The following is a 23,486-nucleotide window of genomic DNA, read 5'->3' on the forward strand; positions in this document are numbered from 1 at the left end:
TGTTGATGATGTGATAATGTTTTTAAAAGATTACATGAAGGTTACTGAGAAATCATTATAATCTGTTGATGTAATTATCAGTTTAATTTTCACAGTGAAGAGTCACCTACATTTATACATGATCAAATATACCACAAAATAAAAGTTTGTACATTAAAAAAGAACCAATCCAAATGTAGTTGATACTATAAGCACAAAGACAAACTCAACTAAAATATTCTAGACTATTAAAAGACTAACTGCAGAACTCAATTTGCTTAGAATTGTTCATGCAATTAAAGCTGATTTTCAAAGAGATTTTAGTAGCTTCATTTTCATAGCAGGCTTATGATTATCACTTAAAAGTTTCTGCACGTCCATTGGGGACAACCTCATCAATCAAGCACCAACATCGCTTGTTGTCTGACCACATTCACTGGTAATATCTAATGTTTAACAGTGATCAAAGTGTGGAAACACTGTAGCAAAATGTAAAACAAAATGAAGGAACCAACCACCAATCAACCAATCATATGAATGCTGATCATGGTTTAAACTCTCTACTCATTTTGCCTTTATTTCAAAATAAGTGCACACTGTTGCTCAAGATAACTTCATCCAGAATTAACAAATCAATCCCCAAACTGCTTTGGTCAAGAACCAAATTAGCTGGATGAGAATAAACAGGATTATTTTTGCCTGATAACAGCATGTTAGCCTGAATTAGTTAAGCCACATTTGAAGAACAGGGCCCAGTTTTTTCCTTGTTCTGGAAAATGCTCTGTGTTTAACTGTGTGTCTACAGACCTACTATCCAAGGAAGGAAACATGGGAGATTCTGTCAGGCAGAGTAATCTAAGTGAGAGTTGTATTTAGTTGTTTGCTGCTGTAAAGTCTGCAGTCTTGCCCTTTAGCCTTAAGTCCTTTGAGTAAGCAATGACTCAGCAGTTCACCCAGATGGTCAGTCATTCAGTGTTGCATTTGTACCAGATTCAGCCTTCCTTTTGCTGAGGTTTATTTCATTTAGTGTGAAATTGACATTGTTTAAATGTGGACCTTTGTTTGGTTTGTCAAATGCAACACTGGCTGCCTTTACTTTTTTTAAATATTGAAATTTGAATACTTTCACTGAGAGGATGGGCCTGTAGAAACATTGTAAAATCACTTGGGAACAAAACTTCTTTTTATTATACCTTAAAACCCATTTAAACTTAACTTTAGGGAGTAAAACAACTGAATTTGATTTGTATGAGATCAAAGTCGAGCCCTAAATGTTGCTTATGTTCCTCCCCACCACTTATTTTAAAGTATATTTAAGGAGCCTTAAATCTAAGCTTGCTTTTTTTTTTTGGTCTAAATCTAAGGGATACTGAGCTATAAACTGAAGTGATTAAGGGGACATAAGTAAATGTAAAGCTATGTGTGCACAGACTGCCCTCAAGTGGTTCAACTTTGGACTACAGACAGAAATCTAATTAATTAAGATTTAATTTATTCCTTTATTTTACTGTTGGAAAGACATGTAACTATCAGTAGAAAGAAAAAAGTTCCTATATGAAACTGCTCATAACAAATCTGTGGATTATCTTAAGTAACCGGGTCATGATTTCTGGAAAGAGACACTACTGTTGAGATTAAAATGTGTTTTTTTGTCACTTTGAGCACCGCAAGCCGAGTGCCATCTAGTTCTGTTATATTATAAAATGCAGACATCTCTACGGCCGATTTCTCCAAAACTTTGCAACTCGCACCAAAACAATCTAGATGGATAAATAACACTACAGGTATGAGGAAAAATATGGAGTTTTGATTTTGGGGTGAACTGTCCCTTTAAAAGGGGCAGTCTTGTAACCAAAAGCCTAACATTTTCAGCTGTATTGTATTTTAAACTACGACAAAAAAAGAATATGAAAAAAATATTAAGGGCAAAACAAACCGGTCATCCACATCTATTGCACACACAGTGTGTCGGAAAGTCAAAAAACCAAACATTTCAACTCTGTCCTTCAGAATTGAAAGCTAAATGCAGAATACACATACATTGTAAGGGAAGTGATAATAAACATTCAATGACAAAAAAACAAACAAAAAACAACAAAAAAGTAAAAAATAATGATTGTTCGAGCTTGAAATCTCACTAATATTTTGCTCATATACTTGCCATAAACACACACACATAGTAGCTGTTGCTGAGGAGTCAGCGGTAAAGTACTGTACAAAGCCTTGCTTGTTGGTTGAGCTGACGGCCCAAACCAGACAATGACGTCCCTTTTTCCCCTCTGCTATCAGTCCACTTCCTCCCCACACAGTCCAAGCTCTTCTCTAACACTGTGAGGCTGCATGAATCCACACCAGACCTGCCTCAAATCACAAATCATCCTCAGGCAGGGGGGGTTTAATGAGCTCCAGGTACCAGTTGGTGTCAGGTATGTCAGTCACAGGAAAGGGCACTTTGCAGGGTTTCCTCCTATTGTCTAGAAACCGACCTCAGGAAGATAAGAGCTCTGCTTCACATATAAAAGCTTTTCTCTTTGTCAGTGCTTTTATTACATTATGGGCTATTTATTTATTTTATGTCATTCTAAATAACTTCAATATTTCTTAGTGTCTTTTAAATGTTAAAAGTTTAATACATGTGACTTAGTAGGTCCCAGCAGGTAATAGCTGCTGTATAAACCAATGTATTCTGTTTAAAATGAGTAGCAGCAGATTTAATATATTTACTGCAACATGTAGAGTAAAAGAGGAGCAAGGCTGAGTCTTGAATATGCCTTGATACCCACTTTTGCTCAGTTTTGTGGCTTCAAACGGCATAAACAATATCAAAAACCTATTTTTTGAAAGTAGCTTTAGGATAATTCCCCTCTCACTTTTTGCTTTATTATTAATTTTCGATTTGAAGCATTGGAGCTGACACTGCTATTAAGGGATTTTCAATAATTTGTGCACTGTAAACACAGGACAGACCAATCCAGAAGTACATGTACACTTCTGGATTTCCTGAAACATTTCAGCTTCACTCTGGATCTTCTTGAATCGTCTTGTTTTACACCTGACGGGTCCATTACTTGGCGTTGTTTGGCCGCCTACGTCATCGGTGTTTCTTCTGCCAAATGACAAAAGGAAAGAAGAAGAGTCACATGCTGCTAAAATGGTTACACTCCTGAATGGAAAGCCACGAATGTAATTAAATACTGTACAGGTTAAAGGTTTAACATCACTTAAAAACCTCACAGTGATATATTGCTGTAAATGAATAGAAAGTAAAGTAAATGAGTAAATTATTATACTGGGTGATTTATCTCAGTAGTATCTTACCGTCTGTTTGTCCCTTCTCCCAATGAGCAGTGGTGCCATTAGATTCAGCAACATCTCTTCCTGTATTAATGATATAGACATAAGGATATCAGCTTTTTCATCCTAATAAAAAGTTAGAATAAAATACAGAAAACAGACTGTGGCTGAAACTTACGTGGCCTCTCATTCTTCCTCCAGAAGTCTGTAGTGGTGGACAAAAGGACAGTAACATTACCAGAAAATACAGCACAGAAGAAGTATGTTTATATCTGTAAAGGTCTGGGCTGTTTGATTTTTAAGGCATAAGTAGGAAGAACGATTTAAGTAATTTTAGTTACTGACCTGCTTCCCATGGCATGGATGCTGCAGGGAGAGAATAACAGCAGAGAATATGTTAAGAAAGTCAGTATTTATCACTGCTTAATAAAAACAAGAAAGAACTTCATCAAAGCCCAGTAATCTCCTCAGAAAGTGTTTCTTCTGTTTTTTCTTTCACAATAAGCATTTTGCTGACTAGAAGGCAGAATAATTATGTAAAATCAGGCAAACTTTTGTTGATGTTTTTGTCATTAATGTGGTATATTTTTAGACTAATGAGTCAGGGAATATGCTCATCAAACACATTATGGTTTGGCCTAATGGTTGTGCTACAGGAAAGGTTACAGACATTGACAGGGCTCTTCCTCTTGAGTGCATGAATGTGCACAACACATTTAATTTACAACAATTTTGCTTGTAGCCAACAAAAACACTACAACAAGAAAACGTTGTATGTGTAAAGTTGACCAATGGCAATGGTTTAAGATTGTTCAGAGCATTTATTCAATGTAAAATTTGACTTAACTGTTTAAATATGGAATAAGTGGAAAAGAGATGTCTGAGTAACCCATGACAACTGTTCAATGTTCAATATTTGTGCTCATGTTCTTGTTTCCAGATTTGAAAACCCAATAAAAATCACATTATCTCCTTCACAGGGGTGATTACCCTAAATAAAATGATGTCTGCTGAATTAATCCAAGTACATTTTTGAGGTGAATTAGAAGTTATTTCAGTTCTACCTTAAAATGCTTTTACACTGTAAAATATTATCAATCTCTGATCGCCAGAACTTACGATGAAATGTTGTAATTCACATTTTTGATCCACACAACTGCCATGTCAAATTCTACTGTACAAAATGATGTAATATCCTACATTTCCCAGAATGCATATCAAACAACCCCTAGAGAATGGGCATAAACTTGTAGAATTTCATCAAAACACTAAGTAGACTGAATCATCTCTTTTTAAGTGCCTCAGTCTGCCACCAGCACCTATGATGTATTTTTGGATGTGGAGCTCTTTGGCACTTTTAAGCTCTAGAGGGAAACCTTTACTGGTTGAGTCAGAAAACCAAACAATTAAACACTAAACAACAACTAGACATTATTTTAAAAGTATTTTGTTTTAGACATTTCTTTAAAATACTTCTTACCTTTTTGGAAGAACCACATTCCTGGAGGAAATCAACAGAATTATTAAAATTTCATACTACACTCCATATGAATTATATGAAACATCTGCATGATTATTCATTGCAAATTTTGTTAAAATAAAATAAAGTCATGATTTCTCACCTGCTTTACATCTGTGAATGAAAACCAGCACCAGTAGAGCTGCCAGCAGAGAGATGAAGACTGTGACTCCTGTGGAAATTTTCCGATTGCCTACTCGTGCTGGAATTTCAGGTACTGTAAGATGACAACAGCAGCAAGTGTATTACACATCAGAGGATATTCTATAGGACAGTTCCACTTGTGTTCACTTCTTTCAAGAATTTAACAGAAAGGTTTCTTTGTAATAACTCACTTGTGGTGAAAGGGTTGGGGAGGGGTTGGCTGCTCTCCTGACTGACTGGATTCTCCAGCTCACAGCTGAACTCATTTATATTCGAACTGTTCTCCTAGGAGCAGAGTTTTACCAAACATTTATACACATTTATTTTTTAAACTGCTTACTTGGTGCATTTGAAATCAGCATGTTCAGATTTCCCAACAACCAACTCAGGAAAATGGGCCTTAACAACATTGTTCTGGTTTCCTACTGATGTTAAATTAACTAATTTTTCTTGTTTATTGTAAACCTTCCCAAGTTTCTTAGTGTTTCTCAATTGCTTAAGCCGGGCCTCACGCAAGTACATTTTTGGATTCTTATGTTAAAACTCGTATGAATGTTTCAAGTTGGATTCATAAATTTAGCAGAGTCAGTAGTGGAGTTAGAGAACCCAAAGTAATAAAAAGTAATAAATATTAATAGTACTTTAGGTGTCATCAGAGCAGCGCTGAACTGTGACAGAAGCAGGAATGGTTTTATATAAAATTAGAAGCTAAATAACACCTTTATATAGCAAAGGTGTGATATTAGATGGGATGATATTAGAGTCAAATATTTCACATTGTCTGTGTGCGCATTGTACCTCCAATCACATACAGCACCAGAGAGTAAAAATTGTTTAAAATGCACAAAAAAAAGCAGTCATAAATTATACACTAAGTACAAATGTCCCCATGCTAATTAGGGACTATTGTAGAAACATTGCTACCTCACTTTCTGATATTTTCTCTTGCAATACACAAAACTAACCAACACATATGGTTTACTTTCACATCTTCCCTTCTGTATGTGCAGCCCGGTGTCCCTCTCTGATGTCTGTCTGCTCCATATTTACAACCTGGTGTACCTGTGTAACACTCATTTTCACCCTGTCTGTAAATGTGTTTGAGAAATGATAGTGCATAAGTTGCACCTGTAAACATGTGATTATTTGCACAAAAATGTGCAAATAATAGAATTTTACGTAACCTTCATCTATTATAAATTCTTTCTATGACAATACCAGGTTACTGAAACTCAAGAAACATATATGGTTGAAGGTTATGACAGTCAGCTGCAATATTTTGCATGTAAGTGAATTGCAAGTGTTGCAAGTAAATATTTTACTGTATTGCACATTACAGTTGCATTACAGTATACAGTACCTTTGTAATGTGTTGCTCCTTTGATGAATTTGTCAACACTTTGTCACCTAACTTCCACCTGTAGGTGACAGTGCCTGTGTTTTCTGTGGTTTCTCCATAACAGGTCAAAGTACAGCTGGTCTTCTCATCATCACAGGATTTAATAACAGTGGGTACAGGGACGGGAACTGTTGTTATTGGAGAAAAATTAGAAATAGGCCATTCCAGTCATGATAACCCTGTGGCATTTTCATTTTCTTAGTATGATTACCTTGATGTTTCTCTATCACAAAGTAACAACCAAAGAAACACACAACCACCACACTACCGACTTGATAAACCTTACTACACTATGTCATTTATCCACTTACAGATGACGATGAGATGAGTTGGACTGGCTTTCTTGTTGTTGATTTCTGGTGTGTACACTCCACTGTCATCTTGAGTCAGTCCTGTGATTGTCATCTCTCCACTTGAAGTGTTCAGGCTACCACGTTCTTCAAACAAACACCAAGATGGATAACGTTAGCTTCTCAACACTAGCCTTGACCTCACAAATAATTAAAAATGTCACCACTGTACCATTTAGCATTAATCTATCAAAAAAAGCCTTTGAATGGAGCTCATATTTGATTCCATAGACACCAAAGAACTGAGCTAAACTTGGCTCAATATACCATTGAACTGACGATAAAGATAAATATCTGTTCCATCCCACTGGATGGCGATGTTAGGACCATCTTTCCACATGATGTTGGTGATGATGCCAGGCACAGAGGCAGTACCTGGTTTGAGGACAACTTCATCGCCCACCCTCTTGTAGAGTATAATCTCTGAAAGAACAAATAGAAGCTCAGTGTGCCTTTTTTCTTGTCTTTAAATTGGCTTTTTATTCACTGGACTCTGGTTAAATCATAGGTAATGAAGATTAAGCTGGAGGATGTAGTTTGTAGTGCTGGTAAAATGTATTGCATTACACAGAGAGGTGTTTCTGTTTTTTAGCCTACCCTCATTGATATAAATGGGGTGGGCAAAATAATAAAAACACCTGTCAGTAACGCAATCAAACAGTGCCTCAAGCTGCAGCCTCCAAAAAGGCCATACAAGTGTTGAATGAACACATCTCTAAAACAGTTTCAACAGAAACTGAACATTATAACCTTCATGAAGGGAGGATTTGTTGCAGGAGAATTGTTGTATTAGACTGCATTAGTTTTTGATTAAAAAAAATAAAAATACACTTAAGATGGAGGTAAATCTTCAAGCAGGTTGGAACTTTGCTCACACTAAACTAATTCATATGTTCATATTAATGACAATATTATGCATGCTAATTTATTTGTTTCATTCTTACTCCTCTCTTGTACTTTTCTTTTTATTCTATTCAATTAGTCTCTATTCCATTCTTGTACTCTCCTCTTCTATGGTTTATTTTGTTTGGTTAAAGCTATTCTTACTTTTCTGTTCTGGTTTCTATTCTCTTATAATACTACATGCATGCTTAACTATTCTATTCTACTCTATTCCTAACTGTTTAATGGTGTACAAATATTTTTCCATTCTACACATTTTAATTCTGTTCCATCCTGCTTTATTATACTCTCTTATGTGCTAGCCTAATTTATTCTACTCTATTACTAACTATTCTATGTACAACTATTTTTTCTATTCTACACATTTCAATTGTGTTCCACCGTGCTATATTATACTCCTTTGTCTTATATTCTATTCTACAGGGTTCTACTATATTATTAACTGTTCTATCTTGTTTTTCTGTTCTACATATTTAAACTGTGTTCCACTCAGCTATATTATCTTCTATTCTGCTCTATTCTGTTCTATTCCTAACTGTTTTATGGTACTTTACTATTGGAACTTTCTCTTTTTTACTCATTTAAAGTCGGTTCCACACTGCTATATTATACTCTATTATGTTCTATTCTATTGTACAGTATTCTATTTTATTCTACACATCTCAATTGTGTTCCATGGCTACATACTCTATTCTATTCTATTGCTCACTGTTCTATGTATACATCTATTTCTAATTCTGTTCCATCCTGCTACATCATACTCTATTCCATTCCATTATATTATTCTACTCAACCCCTATTATGTTCTAATGTATTCTATTGCATTCTATTCTATTTTAAATTTCAGATGGCAGTCCTCATGCACTCTGTAATGTTGACGTTTGACATTAGCTAACGTTACAGCAGTACTGAAACCTACTGTAGTTATATCCACATGCTGGTTTACACTGGGTGGGGCCATGGATATGGAAAATCACAATACTGCGACACAAACTGCACATGTACACCCATTTCACCCACAGATACTTTTCAACGTATAAAAACAAGTCAGCTAAAAGTAAGCTAGGAGGAACGAATTTACCGGAGTCTGCGGACACAGCAGCCAGTAAACAACAGACCAACATCATGGATGTCACAGGCGGCGACATCTTATTGTTCGTCCGTTAAACTGTCAAAAATGAGGGGAAATCCAAGCTGCTTCTGTTCTGAACCGAGAGAAACATGTCAAGTAACCTTATTTATAAACTAAAAAAACATTATAGGGTAAGTATGCTATGGTTAAGTGGTGAGAAGCGGAGCCGATAGTTGGAGGAAGCTGAAAGTGAAAGTTTAAGTGTAATGACGTCGACAGGCTCACAATGTCTCCGCCTCCCCCGGGACATCATCATGTATTATTGTAGATTAAATGATTGTATGATTATATATTTACTTCAAATTGTTCGATACTCACCATAGATATGACACTAACTAACCCAATCACTGATGTACTTCTGGAAAAGTGGGTAAAACAAAACAAACCCCCAAAACAGCACTTTCTCTAATAAAATTTTAAAAATCATAGGCTTCAATCATCTGTAATTACCGTACAGCACTTTAGAAATGACAAACAACCCATCAAGCCATTATAAGCTGAAATATGATTGTGTGGACATCCCAATGTAATCTGATGAACAAGCCTGCAATAAATGCATCATATGTAACCCACAGGAATTTGCTTAATCAAATCACATGCAGTAATTTGTCACCACAGACTGTCTCAGACCCCTAGCTAATGTGTTTCATTCCTTTTATTTATTTTACATACAAGAGTAATGCACTGGCCCTAGCTTGACCTGGTCTTATTAATTCAGGCCCTAAACTAGCCCAGGTGCTATAGATAATAAGATTTCTTTCGTCCTAAACCTGTGTTATAACTTCGAAAGTCTTTTTGTCTCCCTACAGAGAGTTTAAGGATGAGGATACATTTTTTAAAACTCAGGATTTATTTAAACCAAATTTAATACAGTAAAAAATTGTCAATGATTTGCTGAGTCATGACATTAAAACAATAATAAATATTGCAACAGTAAATTGGATATCAAATTATGCAATATTACAGTAAATTATATTACATTCATTTTTAAGTGATAGTAAAAGAATTATGTAGCCTAACAGATTGCTTTGTAGAAAACAAAGGTCACAAATGCTTTTAGAAACAATAATACAGTAAACATAAATCCATTGATAAGAACAGAACTAAACTCTGTGTTATAAAACAAGTGTCATCTTGCTGGATCATTGATCCTGCAACTCCTCAGAGTTGTGCGGGGTCAGAGACTCCAGCTGCAGCCACAAACCTCCCTCCGCACGCAGGACGAGTTGGGGGAGCCGGCGAATTCCCCCAGAGCTGGTCCCGAGTTCAGGGTTCACCCCCGGGGTCAGACGAAACCTGAGCAGGGTCAACGCCACGACGACTCGAAGCTCTGCCAGGGCGAATTTCTGACCAATACAGTTCCTGTGAACACAAACAGGTTCTTATCTTTACCAGCGCATTCCTAATTGTGTCAGATCTTATTAACCTTAAATGTGAAGCTATAGCAATGAGGACGCAGTACCTGGGGCCTGAGGAAAAGGGGATGAAGGCATGAGAAGCCCGCCCTTCTGTGTTTGTACGGTCAAAACGCAGAGGATTAAACTCCTAAAAGAGAACAAATCACACAGGTCAAACATGACAAAGTTGTGCCAAAGTGAAAGGAAAAAAAAAAATCTTTTTACTTTCTTACGTGTGGGTCTGTCCAAACAGCAGGGTGGTGGTGTGTTCCATAAATACTGACCAAACAGATGGCACCTTGGGAAGAATAACAGAAAGAAACCTTCACTGCTTCACTCTCTAAATGTTGTCATAACCCCCAATGTTTCACTTCCTTGCTGACGCTAGTAAATGGGAATCCCTGAAAAGATTCTTTCACAAATGAAGTACTGTATGTGGTCTAATGTGGGTTGCTATGGTAAAAAAAACAAAACAAAAAAAAAAAAACAAGACAAGATACAGCTTTTTAAACCTCCTAATTTCTGAAATTTCAAAAAAAGTGTCTATCCCTCTCACCCTGTGGTACTGTGCAATCCCCTGGCAGTGCCATGTCCTGGGTGTACTTCCTTGTTACAGCCTGCACAGGAGAGTGGAGTCTGAGAGACTCTCTGATGCACATGGTGGTGAAGGTAAGGTTGGACAGATCCTCCCTTTAGAAAAAGACGTGAATGCATGCACATGCATAGTCACAATTAAATATTCCCGATTTCTGCCTTATTATAAGAGACTTTCAACTGCACTGAATACTACAGGGTTTTAGATTGTGTATGGGCAAGTTTTTCACCTCTTACCAAGCATTTTTACTGAGAAAATTACTATAGAATAGAATTACTATCAAATGTTCAGTGCTTCAGGTTGTGTGTGTATTTTTTCTCACCACTCTATTTCATGTCCGTTTCGTCCTTGCATCAGATCCATCACTTCCTTCCTGCATTTGTCCTGATAGTGGTCGTGGCGTGCTAAATTATACAGCGTCCAGCAAATTGCACTGGCTGTTGTGTCATGACCTGTGGAAAAAGTAGGAGGGGGTCATTTTAATTTTAAAGTGCCAAAGCACTCTTGTTGAATGTCAAATTGTGATTTTATGACTATTTTTGAGTCATATGAACATTTAAGACTAAATGCTAATGCATTTAGCATCTCTCTCCCCTCCCTCTCAAAACCTAACACGGCCCACCATTGAGTCTGGTTCTGTCCAAGGTTTCTGCCTCTTAAAGGAAGTTTTTCCTTGCCACTGTCGCCAAATGCTTGCTCCTGGTGGGATTTGTTGGGTCTCTGTAAATAATATTATAAAGAGCACGGTCTAGACCTGCTCTATAGGAAAAGTGCAATGAGATAACTTCTATTATGAATTGGCACTATATAAATAAAATTTTATTGATTTGAATTACCCCATAAGTGTCACTTGTAGAAAAATGTTACATAGTCTTGCTTTAAAGTGTCTCACCTGCGAACATGAAGGTGTTGGCCTCAGCCTGTATCTCCTCATCTGTTAGGCCTTGTCCATCCTCATCCTGCAACACACGTAAGCAATTTAAACTGTCCCTCCACATCACTTGTCTCTGTCCATCTCTATTTCTCATTCATTAATGCTAATTTCTTCTTCTTTCCTACCCTTGACAGCAGTATGATGTCCACAAAATCTTTCTTTCTCTGTGGTGCTGTAGTGAAATCTGTTTCTTTCTCCCTCTGTTGGCTGATCAGGGCACGGCGCTTCTGAACCACTTCCCTGGTAAACCTGCAAACACCATACAATCACATGATACTTGTACATTGTGCAGTATCACATTATAGTAAGACATTGTATCTTATCTTATAATAGTGTGAATATTATAAGATACAAAGTCTTACTATAATGTGATACTGCACAATGCAATAAGGTGTATTATGATGTAAGATGGAAGGTTACTATTTCATACAAGATACAATTTATCTGTCTTTATGATACAGTACAATATAATGCAGTAAAAAAAAGATATGTTTCAATACAATATGATAAGTAAATATGTAAAAGTGGTGACCCAGTACATTATGATTTAACAGAATATAACACAGTAGAGTAGAATACAAATAGAACTGCATTAGAGATATTACAGCAACAGCTTGGTTTTCACCATTTTGCAGTAAAAATGTGTCATGAGTCTTGAGGCTTCCTGCATCATTTGTGTTACACTGTTACATAAACGCCTGTGCATGTGCTGTACCTGTGTACAATGCTTAAAGCCTTTTTGAATCGTTTTCCCTTCTGTGTTTTCCAGTAAATCCATTCCCAATGGTGTAAAATCTTTTGCCGACGGTCTATGATCAGGTCACTCAGCTCCACTATGGCTGACACGTACTCACTGGTAGACCTGGAGAGAGAACATGTAAAAAAAATATATAGAAGTACAACAGGAGAAGAATATATTTGTGGAAAATGGTAAAGTGGGTCCTCACTGCTGACAGTTGCTGTTGTAGCTAAAGGCACATTTTAGTAAACTATCCAGTGTCATCAGACTAATGTGGTCAAACATCTCTATGTTAGTCATGCCTTCTGCCACCAAGTGGCGCCACTTATCCTGCAAGACAAGAAAATACAGGAGAGAGATGCAGGACATTTTTGACAATTTTTGGGTTGTATCCACATGGTTGAATGCACTTATTGTAAGCTGCTTTGGATAAAAGCATCAGCTAAGTAAATGTAATGTAAATACAGTGTTTATAATAGCAGATCATAGGACATTTTAACTTTAGTTTTAGCTGCACGGGGTATCTTCAGCCTTTTATAAGACATGTAAATCCACCAGTGCAAACAGAGACATTTGCATGCAGTTACTATTGCAGATACTAAAGGCTGCGTGCACATTTTACACTAGCACTGATTTATAAAGTAAATTTTGACCATATAACAGAAAGTAAATGCAACATTAGATCAACATATTAATAGCTGTCTCTTTTTTTGCAGCATCTATAAATGACAGCGGTTATGTGTGTTTGCTTGCATGTGCGTCTGTATGCGTGCATTGCTGTGTGTCATACATGCATAGTGTTAGTTGAAGTGTTAAACTTGGCAATGTAGTTCTTCAGAATATCGAAATGAAAAGCTGGAGTCAGCAGCCGTCTCTTGCGAGACCACTCCTCGCCGTTGCTTAGCAACAGACTCTGTCCTGGGACGTAAGGGAGAGAAGGTTTGGAGGTGAGGATGACAGTAAATTGTTATCAATACTTGGATAACCAGTAGTGGAATCACTGTAATCTGACATTATTATTATTGATTTATTAGTCTTAAAAAAATAGACAACAATAATGTCCTCAGGGGTTTCATTTAATGATGGGAAACTTGACAAAACTACTCTTGTATTGAATATCCATGAACAAAAACAACAGATTCCCACAGACTTTGAAATTACTCAACTGCTTTGTCACCTTCCTAAGTGTTGTGAAACATGGAACCAGTGTTGATTAAAGCTGAACTGTGAAAACCTCTTAAACTAGACTTACATCAGAGCAACATGAGCTATTTGACTCACCAAGCCATGGACGCAGATGGCTATAGATAAGCTCATCTTTCACTGTAATGCTGGCTGGAGGTAGGAAAGGAGTGAGGATGTAAAGGAAGGAGAAAAAGAACAATAAGTATTAAATGAAGCGTTGGGAAATGTGGTTTTAATAGCTCTAATAACACTTCCACTGGTGTGAAAAAAAAGAGTTAATTTGTTTACAGTAATTATGCAAAAATGTCACATTTAATTTGACCACTTGGTGTTACCCTACCAGGAGCCATTAGCAGAGGTTTGACATAGTCAGGGTGGAAGAGTCTGACCAGGTGATAGAAAGGGCCGAGGAACCAGCTGCAAGAGTGTGTGTACATCCTCACCAAGTCATCCACCTGCAGAAGACCTTCTTCTGTGCTCTGCATCTGAGGCACAAATAAACATTAGTATACCTAAGTTTAACTGAAACAAAGATGAATGTAGTCCTATAAAAGGTGTGTTAACTTTTAAATTAAAAGGTGAGTAAAGTGAGTTTTGGTTGGTCTGCCCTTCACTGCGTTGCTGAATTCTTATACAGCCTTTTAAAAGGAAATTTTGTATTAATAATATTTTGCAGCGCTGAGCACTTCCTGTATCATGCTGAGAAATCTGCAGTTAGATTTCATGAGGTGTTGTTTCATCATTTACCAAGCATAACAATAATGACACAACCTTTAGGTTCCCAAAAGTAACAAATGAGGTGAAAATCATTATCATAGAACTACAAACATGGCTATAAATGCATGTTAGTGTGTGTGTATCCTACCTGGCCCAGATGGCCTAAAAGCCAGGAGTTTGCATGTGGCTTGCTGAAGCAGGACAGCCTGTGTGTGTACCAGGCGTGTCGCACCAACAGCCTTGCTGTCCACCCTGCAACCACGGCTCCCAGTCCTATAATGGCCACAAACAGGACCTGACAGAGGCACGTCCAGCTGAGGACCTGAGAGAGGACACCCTGGAGGACAGACATCCTGGGGCAGAAAGAGAGAGTGATGGTGTCCAGAGGTCCAGGTTGCTTGACACTCACCCTGCTCTGACACAATAAGAAGTTGTTAATGTTGAAATATGCAGAAACCAAACTGTTCCACCCATTATTGCGATTATTTCAACAGGAACAACTGCTGTAACCTTTGTAAGAGACACCACTTCCTTCTTCAAAATTAACAATATCCCACTATTTGACCCACTCCAAATTCTAGTTTTTATAATCTCTCAAAATTGTATCATTATGGATAAATATCACCTTTATTCATGTGAATGGAAAAACTGGATCTCATTAATATGGTTTAAAAAATAAAATTAAGAATTACTTTTCTTCTTTATGCATGCTAGTGCATACACATCAGCCAATATTGTTTCAAGTTATGTCTCAATGTTTTGTGTTTTGACCAAGATGTTTTGCAGTCCCTTCCACTTTCTTTCTGTTTTGTTGAATGGTTTTGTTTAATTTTATTTACCCATTAACATATATATGGAAGTGTTTATTTATTATTTTTGTTATAGTTATTATAGCCTTGCTGTTGTTTTTAGTTCCTTTTTTCATGGGTCTTTGTATTGTTATTGATTAGCCTGGCATCCCCAGACTAATTCGCAAATACGCATTATCTATTTCCAATCTGCCAGAGCAAATGAAACATGAGCTTGACAGATTTGCCTGGTTCCCAGGCTAGTTATTGATAGGAATGCACTATTATTGTTCCTACAAGAATTTGTATCATGAGGTCAAATGTTTGGTCAATTGTTGTAAGATATGTTGTAAGATATGTTAGTAATTTAGTTTATTTTAAAAGGGACAATACCCATTGATAAATAGATTTTTTTTAATGTGCTGGTTAGGTAAACAACTAGACACATTTTCATTTTATTTCTTCCCAAATATGTGGACATTATTTTATTTTAGGCACTCTTCATTGAAAGAATTGAAAAAACAGAGACTGAGACTACCACCATTTTGCTGATGCAAATAATTACAAGTCAGTGTTTATATTGTTATTGTTTTATTTATCAACTTGTATACATCAATTTTAACTTTTGTCATAGACAGATATTTTTATTTCCTTCCCAAGAACTTAAATGAGCGACCGGTCCAACTTTTCTTTAAGTGCGTATTGGGTTTTACGAGGAGCTCCTGAAGGAGACACTGATTGGCACCGGATGCACCTGAGCTGAGAAACGGGTTTTGACTAAAGACAGGAGTGTTAGAGAAAATGAGATTGGAAATCATTGTTTGATTTATGTAGGCAGCCTGAAATGAAAACAGGCCATACTGTGCTTGTTTTCAGTTGTAATGTTTATACCTGTCAGTTTCAGGTGAGTTTTAATTAAACAATTTTGTGCTAATGGTATGGGAAAACTCAATCTAGCTAACTAACTTTGCTAATTAGCTTAATTTCGGTGGTAGTTTCCTGTGACATCTTTTGCCAGCTTCCACCGTGCTGGCCGGCTGGTCCCCATGTTTACCCTTGAATTCAGTTAATAGAATTGCAAAAAATTGTACTTTAATTTTCCTATTGATTAATCTGGCAATTATTTTTTGATTCATTGTTTACAAAATGCCAGGAAATTATGGGAAAACTTCAAAGCGTGGAGGTAATTTGGTTATTTTTATCTGACCAACAGTCCAGCACCTAAGGATATTCGTGTCGTAAAGCTATAAAATAGTAAAAAGCGGTTTGTCATTTTTGATTGATAAACAGTGTTATGAAATTGTTTCTTTTTTAAATCTAGGCTGTTATTTGACTATTTTAAACATTAGAAATTAATATTGGAGTGTATTTAACTTTTCGGACTGGTATTCACTGGTATTATACTGAGGGACAATAACTATCTCCACTGACACCAGAGAAACTTTAATTTGATTTAATCACATTTTCGTAAAGTATCGTTGAAAATGTTACCTTTACTTGTATAACCTTGCTTGTGAATGTGCCTTATAGCCTATGGTAAATTAGAGAGATTACTACAATAATCAGAGGTATACATTTTTCTGGATTTTAATAATGGTCGGGTAAAGGAGAGACAACTTTAAAAGCAGTAATGTTAAAGCTAAATGGTTAAGTATGCTACCAAATTTGGAAATACTTCATCACAAATTGATCTTTTTTTAACGAGCAGGAAACACTTTTATCAATCACGTTTTCACAATCTTTAAAAGTGATCTGGCAACACTGGAAGTTTAACTTTTGTAAGGTGCACTGATATAGTGGGAAAGGATGTCACCATGCATCAAACTGATTAATTTAGATTGTTGGCAAGTTTCTAAAAACACTTACCCCAGTAAGATCTGGCAGCTACAGGAAGTCTAAGACCTCTGGAGGTTCTTAAAGAAGCGACCTAAGCGGTAAAAAAACAAAACAAACATTAGCTCTAGTGGCTACATTATTGGTCACCTAGCTGTAAAAGAAAAATAACTCCACATTAGCATTTATATTCAGTCTGAAGCGTAAAATGCTGCACAAACGTTCACTCAGCTTTTGGAACCGAAACCAAATGCATCCCGCACGATGTGTAGTTCAGGAGACCTGGGAGATTAGAGTTCACATAAACCGACAAGATCTGCAGCGATTACCATTGCCGCTGGGAACCAAAAATATGATCGTGTCACTCGGATTCTCAAACATCTCCACTGACTACCTGTTAATTTTGCTGTTGGTCTATAAAACTCTTAAGTCTGGCCCCAGGTTACACATCTGACATGCCTCCAATTTATCCACCAGGCAGATTTCTCTGGTCACAGTGACGTTTCCTCCAAAATCCATTCAGGGCTCTTACTCCTGAAGCATCTGCACCCACACTAAACTCTTATTGTAGGAAGAGTTTTTAGTTTAGTCTATCTTTTTAATTATTATTTCTTCCTTCTGGGCATTGTGTTATGCATGCTATTTATGTTATATATTTTTCTAAAATTTTATCCTTCTGTAAAGCACTTTGAATTACTTTGGCATGAGATCATGTTTTACAAGTAAAGTATTGACCAGTAACACTTAAGTAAGAGCTCCCACTTAAAACATGTGGCTCTGTTGTGTTACTAAATTCACTGCAAAAAGTGAATAATCTCAGTAATCATAGATAGAAGGGGAAATAGTTCAACAGTTGGAGGCAAATAACAAGTTGAAGCCATAGCACACAATATGTGAAGTGCAAGTTAAGAATCGGCTGACACTAGCAACAATCCAATACTATACCATTCTTTTGTTTTCATTACAACAAACACACTGAGCAGCTCAGAATATTTTCCCTTTTCAAAGTAATGCATCATTAATCTTCCTCTGTATGCATGTTGCAGGTTTTCAGCTTGAAATGAATGAAATTGCAGAAGGGCACAACAGGTTTGCCAACCAAAAGAGATCTCCATCTACTTGCAGCTCCCCTCTGTCGTCCCCCAGCTGCAGCTCCACCCAAACATGGCTGCCGGTCGAAACACCTTTGCGTCCTCCCTGGATGAATGATCGTCAAATGGAGCACGGCCAGGATTCTCGGAACAACCACGTTGAGATGCAATCGAGTCCTCCGTCTCATTTCTATGAGGAACTCTTCTGTACCAGCCAGACTTCCAACACTCTGGTCCCTCTGGCTGGCGCCCTCGTGACCTCCACCGGGCCGCAGAGCGATGTGGTGAAACAAGGTTACCTGGGGAAGCTTGAGCGGACCCACAGAAGATATTTTGTCCTGAGAGCAGGAAGTCACACCGGACCGAGCCGACTCGAGTGGTACAAGAGCCAGGAGAAGTTCACAGCAATGGAGAAGTCTGCTGGTAAAGCTGCGCTGTTTGGCTCAAGCAAGCAAGGGTTGGTTAAAGTAACTTCAACCAATTAAAGGTTTTAAAGGAGCTTCACACAAGTCATGCCATCAACCAAATGTTGACAAATTATGTTGTCAGTTTAATTTTAATGTCTTTTTAAGTACTTACTTTTTAAGTAATTTGTTTGAGATCCTGAATACATCCACTGCTTTGCCTAATTGAATGGGAAAACACTAATTTCATGGCTGAAGCTTCATTGTAAAATATTTTGTACTACATTAATTTGAGGGAGAGTTTGCTGAATATGTCTCTCTCAAAGGAAAAGTTTAATATTTTGGGAAATATACTTGTTCACTTTTTAACCAAGAATTAGAGGAGGTTGTTAAATACTCACATATCGGTGCATTCACTATGAAGCTGGAGCCAGGTGATCTTAGCTTAGCATAAAGACTAGAAACAGGGAAAACAGTTAGCCTGGCTCTGTCTGAAGGTTAAAAAAAAAATCTACCTGCCAGCAGAGAGAACTAAAAATTAAAAAACTGAAGTATAAAAATGACAAGCTACAGTTTTACAGGGGGATACATGCCAGACTATTTCTTGGCTGGGAGCAGTGACTTCCTGGAGTTTGGTCATTTTATCATCTCTCTTGACAAAAAGACCAAGCTCCTGTGATTTGATGGGGCTGGGAATCTTTCTTTGGTAGTTCAGTAACATTAAAATCATTTAGATTCACTATGGTGAAAAGGTCAATCTGTAAGGTAACCAAAGACACATTGCATTCAAAACTAAAATTCAATTAATTCCTGCTTCCCAGGGTGATTTACCTGAGGTGCTGTCTTGGTGTGAGCCGGATTGGCAGTTCCAGGAAAGGCCACACGGTGGCGCTGTATGCCAAGGATCAGACCATGGTGCTAGTGGTGGAGGACCAGTGGGAACAAGAAGAGTGGTATCTGGCCATTAAGAAACTGATGGAGGAAGAGCAGAAGGATGAAGAGCATGGAGAAGGGTTAGATGAAGAGGATGATGGATATTGCACTCTGCCTCCTGCTGCTTTCTTCAAAGAGGTCAGTTTTTTTTTTTCTGTGACATACAGATTTAAAACCAAGAAAACTTAAATGAAGGTACTTGGCAAGAACAGCGTCAACAGTTTTACTATTGCTAAAATCGCAGAAAATGAACCGTATTGTGTAGAATTCACTGTGTCACCTTTCCGAAGTCAGGTGACTCCGTAGTTTGAGTGTCTTCTGATCATCCAGGTGTACAGCTAGATATTGTATCACAACTTACACTTCTAGGCAGTGTTTACAAATCTAACATTACCCTCGTACAGAATGTTTGACATAAAATAATTTCAATTTTCAATTTTAAAAAAGACCTTTTTAAGTACTACCAGCTCTTCATTATAAATAAATGTCCCTCCCGATCTTCGCCACTGCTCCCTTCACCTTGGTCTAAGGTTTGGCCCGTCACGGTAAAGCCCAGAGGTCTGGGCTGTTCCAAGTCCCTGGCAGGGGAGAGCCGGCTCTGCCTCACAGCTACGTCTCTCATCTTGGTCAGAGTGAGTGCATGCAGAGATTTTCCATCGGTTACAATACCTTTGCTTAGTGTTCGGCGCTTTGGCCACTTGGATGGCTCATTCTTCTTGGAGCTTGGCAGGTCAGCCCCAAACGGTCCTGGAGAGATCTGGATGGAAGCAAGAGACCAAGGTAATAATAAAGAATAAAAGATGTTGATTTTACTCTTTACTGCCTTACCATAGGACTGTGACCCCTACTCTTTATGTCCTGTCTGTACAGGAAACCCAGCATTAGCCCAGCACATTCATGAGGTGGTCCGCGAGACTGTAAGGGCACTACGAGCTCTTCCTGACTTCAACCGGTCACCGACCTCCAACCACAATCAGCTTCAAACCCTTGTGGCCTCAAAACGCTGCAGACCCAAATACAGAGACAAGATGGTGATTGTGAGACCACTTGGTTCTCGCCTAGCCCTGCACCCCAGGAACCCTGAAATCCAGACAAGTCCAACACAATGTTACCTAGAGCCCCCCAAATCAGACAAAACAGACCCTGAATCTACTCTGAGCTCCACCTCACATCTCAGCCCTTTCAGATCCTATCAGAGCTCCATGTCTGAGACTGGTAGCTATATGGAAATGAAGATGGACCATCATCTCCCATTGAACGAAGGGAGGGGAAACGACTACAGAAGAGCTGCCATGGTGACCGGAGACCACTGCAGTGTTGCAGCCTGTGGGATGGAGGGCTGGGAGCCAGTTGAGGAGCAGGAGGGGCCGAGTTACATGATGATGTCACCACAGGTAAGCCACAGTTCGTCTGTGCTGCCTCAGGATGACTATGTGACCATGGCGAGCCCACATAAACACGACTGGCCTGCCTACTCTTCCCCCTCCTCTTCCCTTCAGACATCATTCAACAGGTTAGTTTAACTTGGGTAAATTATCAAATAGGTGTCAGAGAGAACCAGGCCCTCATTTGGGGCAGGCATATATTAGACTTTATTCTAATTTCCTCTGTTACCCAGCTGATGCAAACTCGACACTTCCTCCATGTTTATCTGTTGTCTTGATAAATTCTGTATAATGTCCATTTCCATCTCACTAAGAATCCTGTCAGGCAATCCACTTTTCCCCTAACGATGTTAAGCTACCATGAATGAAACTCAAAACTTTGTCCAGAGTTTTACACTAAAAGTTCCCTTTATAGGTATGTGAAAAAACATTAGGAAATGTTGAGTGTTAGTAGCTTAACATGGATCAGGCATACAGTAAAGAAGAAACAACTGAAAATAATAAAATACGAAAATATTATTTCTGTTTTAAAAATTAGAAACTGAGAGCAGAGGAATGGTGAGTACAACTTGATGTTGTAATAATGGAATTAAAACTGTGAAAATGTACATTATACTAAATTTACTATGAGCTGCTGTTGTTGGTTACAGGTAATTCCACCTGTAAAATGTTGTTTGTTTGTTTTTTAACCCGGATATTAATTGACACCCATTATTTGAATACCGGCTTTTACATGAGAATTTACGGTGATTGTTAAGCAATTTTTTTGTACAGTTCATTGCACTAAAACATACCATTACATTTATTAGTACAGGGAATATAAGAAAGTATAAATTAAAAAAATAGTCTGTTGGGCGTTTTGCAAGGGTGTTTTTTGTAATCATTGTACCTATTTGTTTATGCTTTTCCCCTTTTGTCATATATCCTCATGTTTTTATGGACCTTTCTCCTTGACAAATTACATTATCATGCAGTGTTTGTGACTGATGCATCAATGATTCATCCAGTTACTACTTGGCCTCTTTCTGTAATCATCTCAAGTAGCCTTGAAGAGTCAATTATACATATTAAAGTGGTGATTGTTCGACTTCTATTAAAGCTGATATTTGTATTCACCTTAGGACTCACTTAAGTTGTTTTCTTAGTAGTTCCACCGTTAAATATTTTATGCTGTACAGATTGTAAAGGTCTTTGAGGCAAATTTGTGATTTTTGGGCTATAAAAATAAAAGTGACTTAGCTGCCTTTTGTAGCTCTGATTAACTGTAGTTGCTGCCTGAATTGCTAGTGCAATATTACGTAATGCAACAGGAAGTGCTGAGTACACATGTTAAATACAGAAACTGCATTTGTAAAAGAAAATATCAAAAGTAAACCCTTACCAACACAGACTGAAAGACACTTGTTAGGATACACTACAAATAAAAGCCTCTGTGGTTATGCACAATCCACTTTTGGCCACCACTTGTGTATTGTTTGGACTAAACTTGTAAAATACAACTTTCCATCCTTTTGTAGCTCCACCTGTGACAGCTACTCTCCTCTGCACCCGTCACATCATCAGACTAATGAGCTCAGTCAGCCACACTGGCTGGTGAGCTCAGCCCAACAGTCAGAAACAGAAGCTGGCCAATCACAGACGAGCATAAGCTGTTCCACTCGACCACAGGATGAGCAGAAATCAGCCAAACAGAGTCGACTTGTAGCGCAGACCAGGGCCACTTCGTCTCCTGTGAGGAGCGTTGATGGGTCTGGCATGATGACTCCTTTTGTCACAAGTGGACCAGGCTATACCAGGGCAGTCCAGGCTAGTCCGAACTCTGGTACAGGCCAGTCTAGTCGACTCCACGCTGTATCAGACCAATCTGTTAGATACCGGCTGTCATGGTGTCTGCCTTCTTGCCTGCAAGCTGAGGACAGATCCTGAGCGTTTGTAATAATTACCTGTTTTGTTAACATCCATAATCTGAACAGGAGCTACTTATTTATTCTGGTGCAGCAGGTGAGATTGTGGTTAGAGGCCACAAAAAGTAAAAACTTCTGGCTGATGAAGGAATAATAATAGTATGTTGAACTTTATCACTTGCATGTTGCACACTTGCTGTGACAATGCACATGCATAGAGGGGCTTTAAAGTCTTACAAAATGAAGTTGTCTTTGACACTTTTAGTCTTATTTGTCTGTAAATGCACTCAGTGTTTGATTTCAGTTTTTTTTCAAATTTCTCTTTTGGTGTGGGATTAAACAAAGCCATGGGTTTTGGTCTAAACCACACAGCACTTAAAGATACTCCACTGTTTATATGAAAAAATGAAAAGAATAAAGTCACATGAATGCACATTTTTCTTTAGCTCTTCATTGACAACATTCACACAAGTTCATACAGCTTAGTATAAGACGTTGGATGTTTTCCACCCAGCAGAATTGTCATTATATTCAGTCAAGAGCAAAGGTATCGGTATTATGGAGATGCAGAAAACAGGTGTTTCTGTTATTTAGCCTACTCTCATTGATATAAATGGGGTGGACAAAATAATAGAAACAGTATAATGCAATACAATCAACAGCACAAAAACTGCAGCCTCCAAAATGATAAAACAGTTGAATCAACACCTCTCTAAAACAATTTAAACAAAAACTGAACATAACCTTCATGAAGGGAGGATTTATTACAGGACTTCTTCTTACAGTAGGGGTAGAAATATAACACATCAAAGAGAAGAAAGATGATAAATGCTCCCTATTGAATGTCATATTTAGAGTTTA

The 23,486-nt window shown here is 37.8% G+C and overlaps 3 protein-coding genes across 9 annotated transcripts; 1 reads left to right on the plus strand and 2 right to left on the minus strand.

Moving 5' to 3' along the window:
• Positions 1-65: 65 nt before the first annotated feature.
• On the minus strand, positions 66-8,948 carry LOC122872403. Of its 2 annotated transcripts, none has more exons than XM_044188599.1 (11): positions 8,670-8,948; positions 7,061-7,108; positions 6,647-6,772; positions 6,297-6,463; positions 5,128-5,221; positions 4,896-5,009; positions 4,754-4,774; positions 3,619-3,639; positions 3,452-3,478; positions 3,298-3,357; positions 66-3,085 (listed from the first exon to the last, which is right to left on the minus strand). In XM_044188599.1, the coding sequence occupies exons 1-11, from the start codon at positions 8,734-8,736 to the stop codon at positions 3,066-3,068; spliced, it is 765 nt and encodes a 254-aa protein (XP_044044534.1). In that variant the 5' UTR covers positions 8,737-8,948; the 3' UTR covers positions 66-3,065. The 2 variants fall into 2 exon arrangements, with proteins under 2 accessions (XP_044044534.1, XP_044044533.1); XM_044188598.1 differs by having other exon boundaries at positions 6,953-7,108; positions 8,670-8,944.
• A 756-nt stretch (positions 8,949-9,704) lies between these two features.
• LOC122872399 (cytochrome P450 4F3) lies at positions 9,705-17,157 on the minus strand. Of its 4 annotated transcripts, none has more exons than XM_044188591.1 (14): positions 16,942-17,157; positions 14,436-14,702; positions 13,911-14,055; positions 13,667-13,720; positions 13,176-13,303; positions 12,594-12,715; positions 12,362-12,508; positions 11,772-11,895; positions 11,605-11,671; positions 11,035-11,164; positions 10,674-10,807; positions 10,343-10,415; positions 10,183-10,265; positions 9,705-10,082 (listed from the first exon to the last, which is right to left on the minus strand). In XM_044188591.1, the coding sequence occupies exons 2-14, from the start codon at positions 14,637-14,639 to the stop codon at positions 10,027-10,029; spliced, it is 1,467 nt and encodes a 488-aa protein (XP_044044526.1). In that variant the 5' UTR covers positions 14,640-14,702; positions 16,942-17,157; the 3' UTR covers positions 9,705-10,026. The 4 variants fall into 4 exon arrangements, with proteins under 4 accessions (XP_044044526.1, XP_044044525.1, XP_044044524.1 ...); XM_044188590.1 differs by having other exon boundaries at positions 10,351-10,415; positions 14,436-14,640; positions 16,942-17,155; XM_044188589.1 differs by having other exon boundaries at positions 10,351-10,415; positions 14,436-14,697; positions 16,942-17,155.
• Positions 14,759-23,058, plus strand: LOC122872398 (insulin receptor substrate 2-like). 3 transcript variants are annotated; one of them, XM_044188587.1, is made up of 6 exons: positions 14,759-15,979; positions 17,955-18,456; positions 19,225-19,474; positions 19,846-20,116; positions 20,207-20,849; positions 22,239-23,058. In XM_044188587.1, exons 2-6 carry the CDS (start codon positions 17,969-17,971, stop codon positions 22,645-22,647), a joined length of 2,061 nt encoding a protein of 686 aa, XP_044044522.1. In that variant the 5' UTR covers positions 14,759-15,979; positions 17,955-17,968; the 3' UTR covers positions 22,648-23,058. The 3 variants fall into 3 exon arrangements, with proteins under 3 accessions (XP_044044522.1, XP_044044519.1, XP_044044520.1); XM_044188584.1 differs by lacking the exon at positions 14,759-15,979 and adding an exon at positions 16,014-16,258; XM_044188585.1 differs by lacking the exon at positions 14,759-15,979 and adding an exon at positions 16,017-16,258 and having other exon boundaries at positions 19,867-20,116.
• The last annotated feature ends 428 nt before the right edge of the window (positions 23,059-23,486 follow it).

Source organism: Siniperca chuatsi, linkage group LG24, assembly GCF_020085105.1.
Source record: "Siniperca chuatsi isolate FFG_IHB_CAS linkage group LG24, ASM2008510v1, whole genome shotgun sequence".
NCBI lineage: Eukaryota > Metazoa > Chordata > Actinopteri > Centrarchiformes > Sinipercidae > Siniperca > Siniperca chuatsi.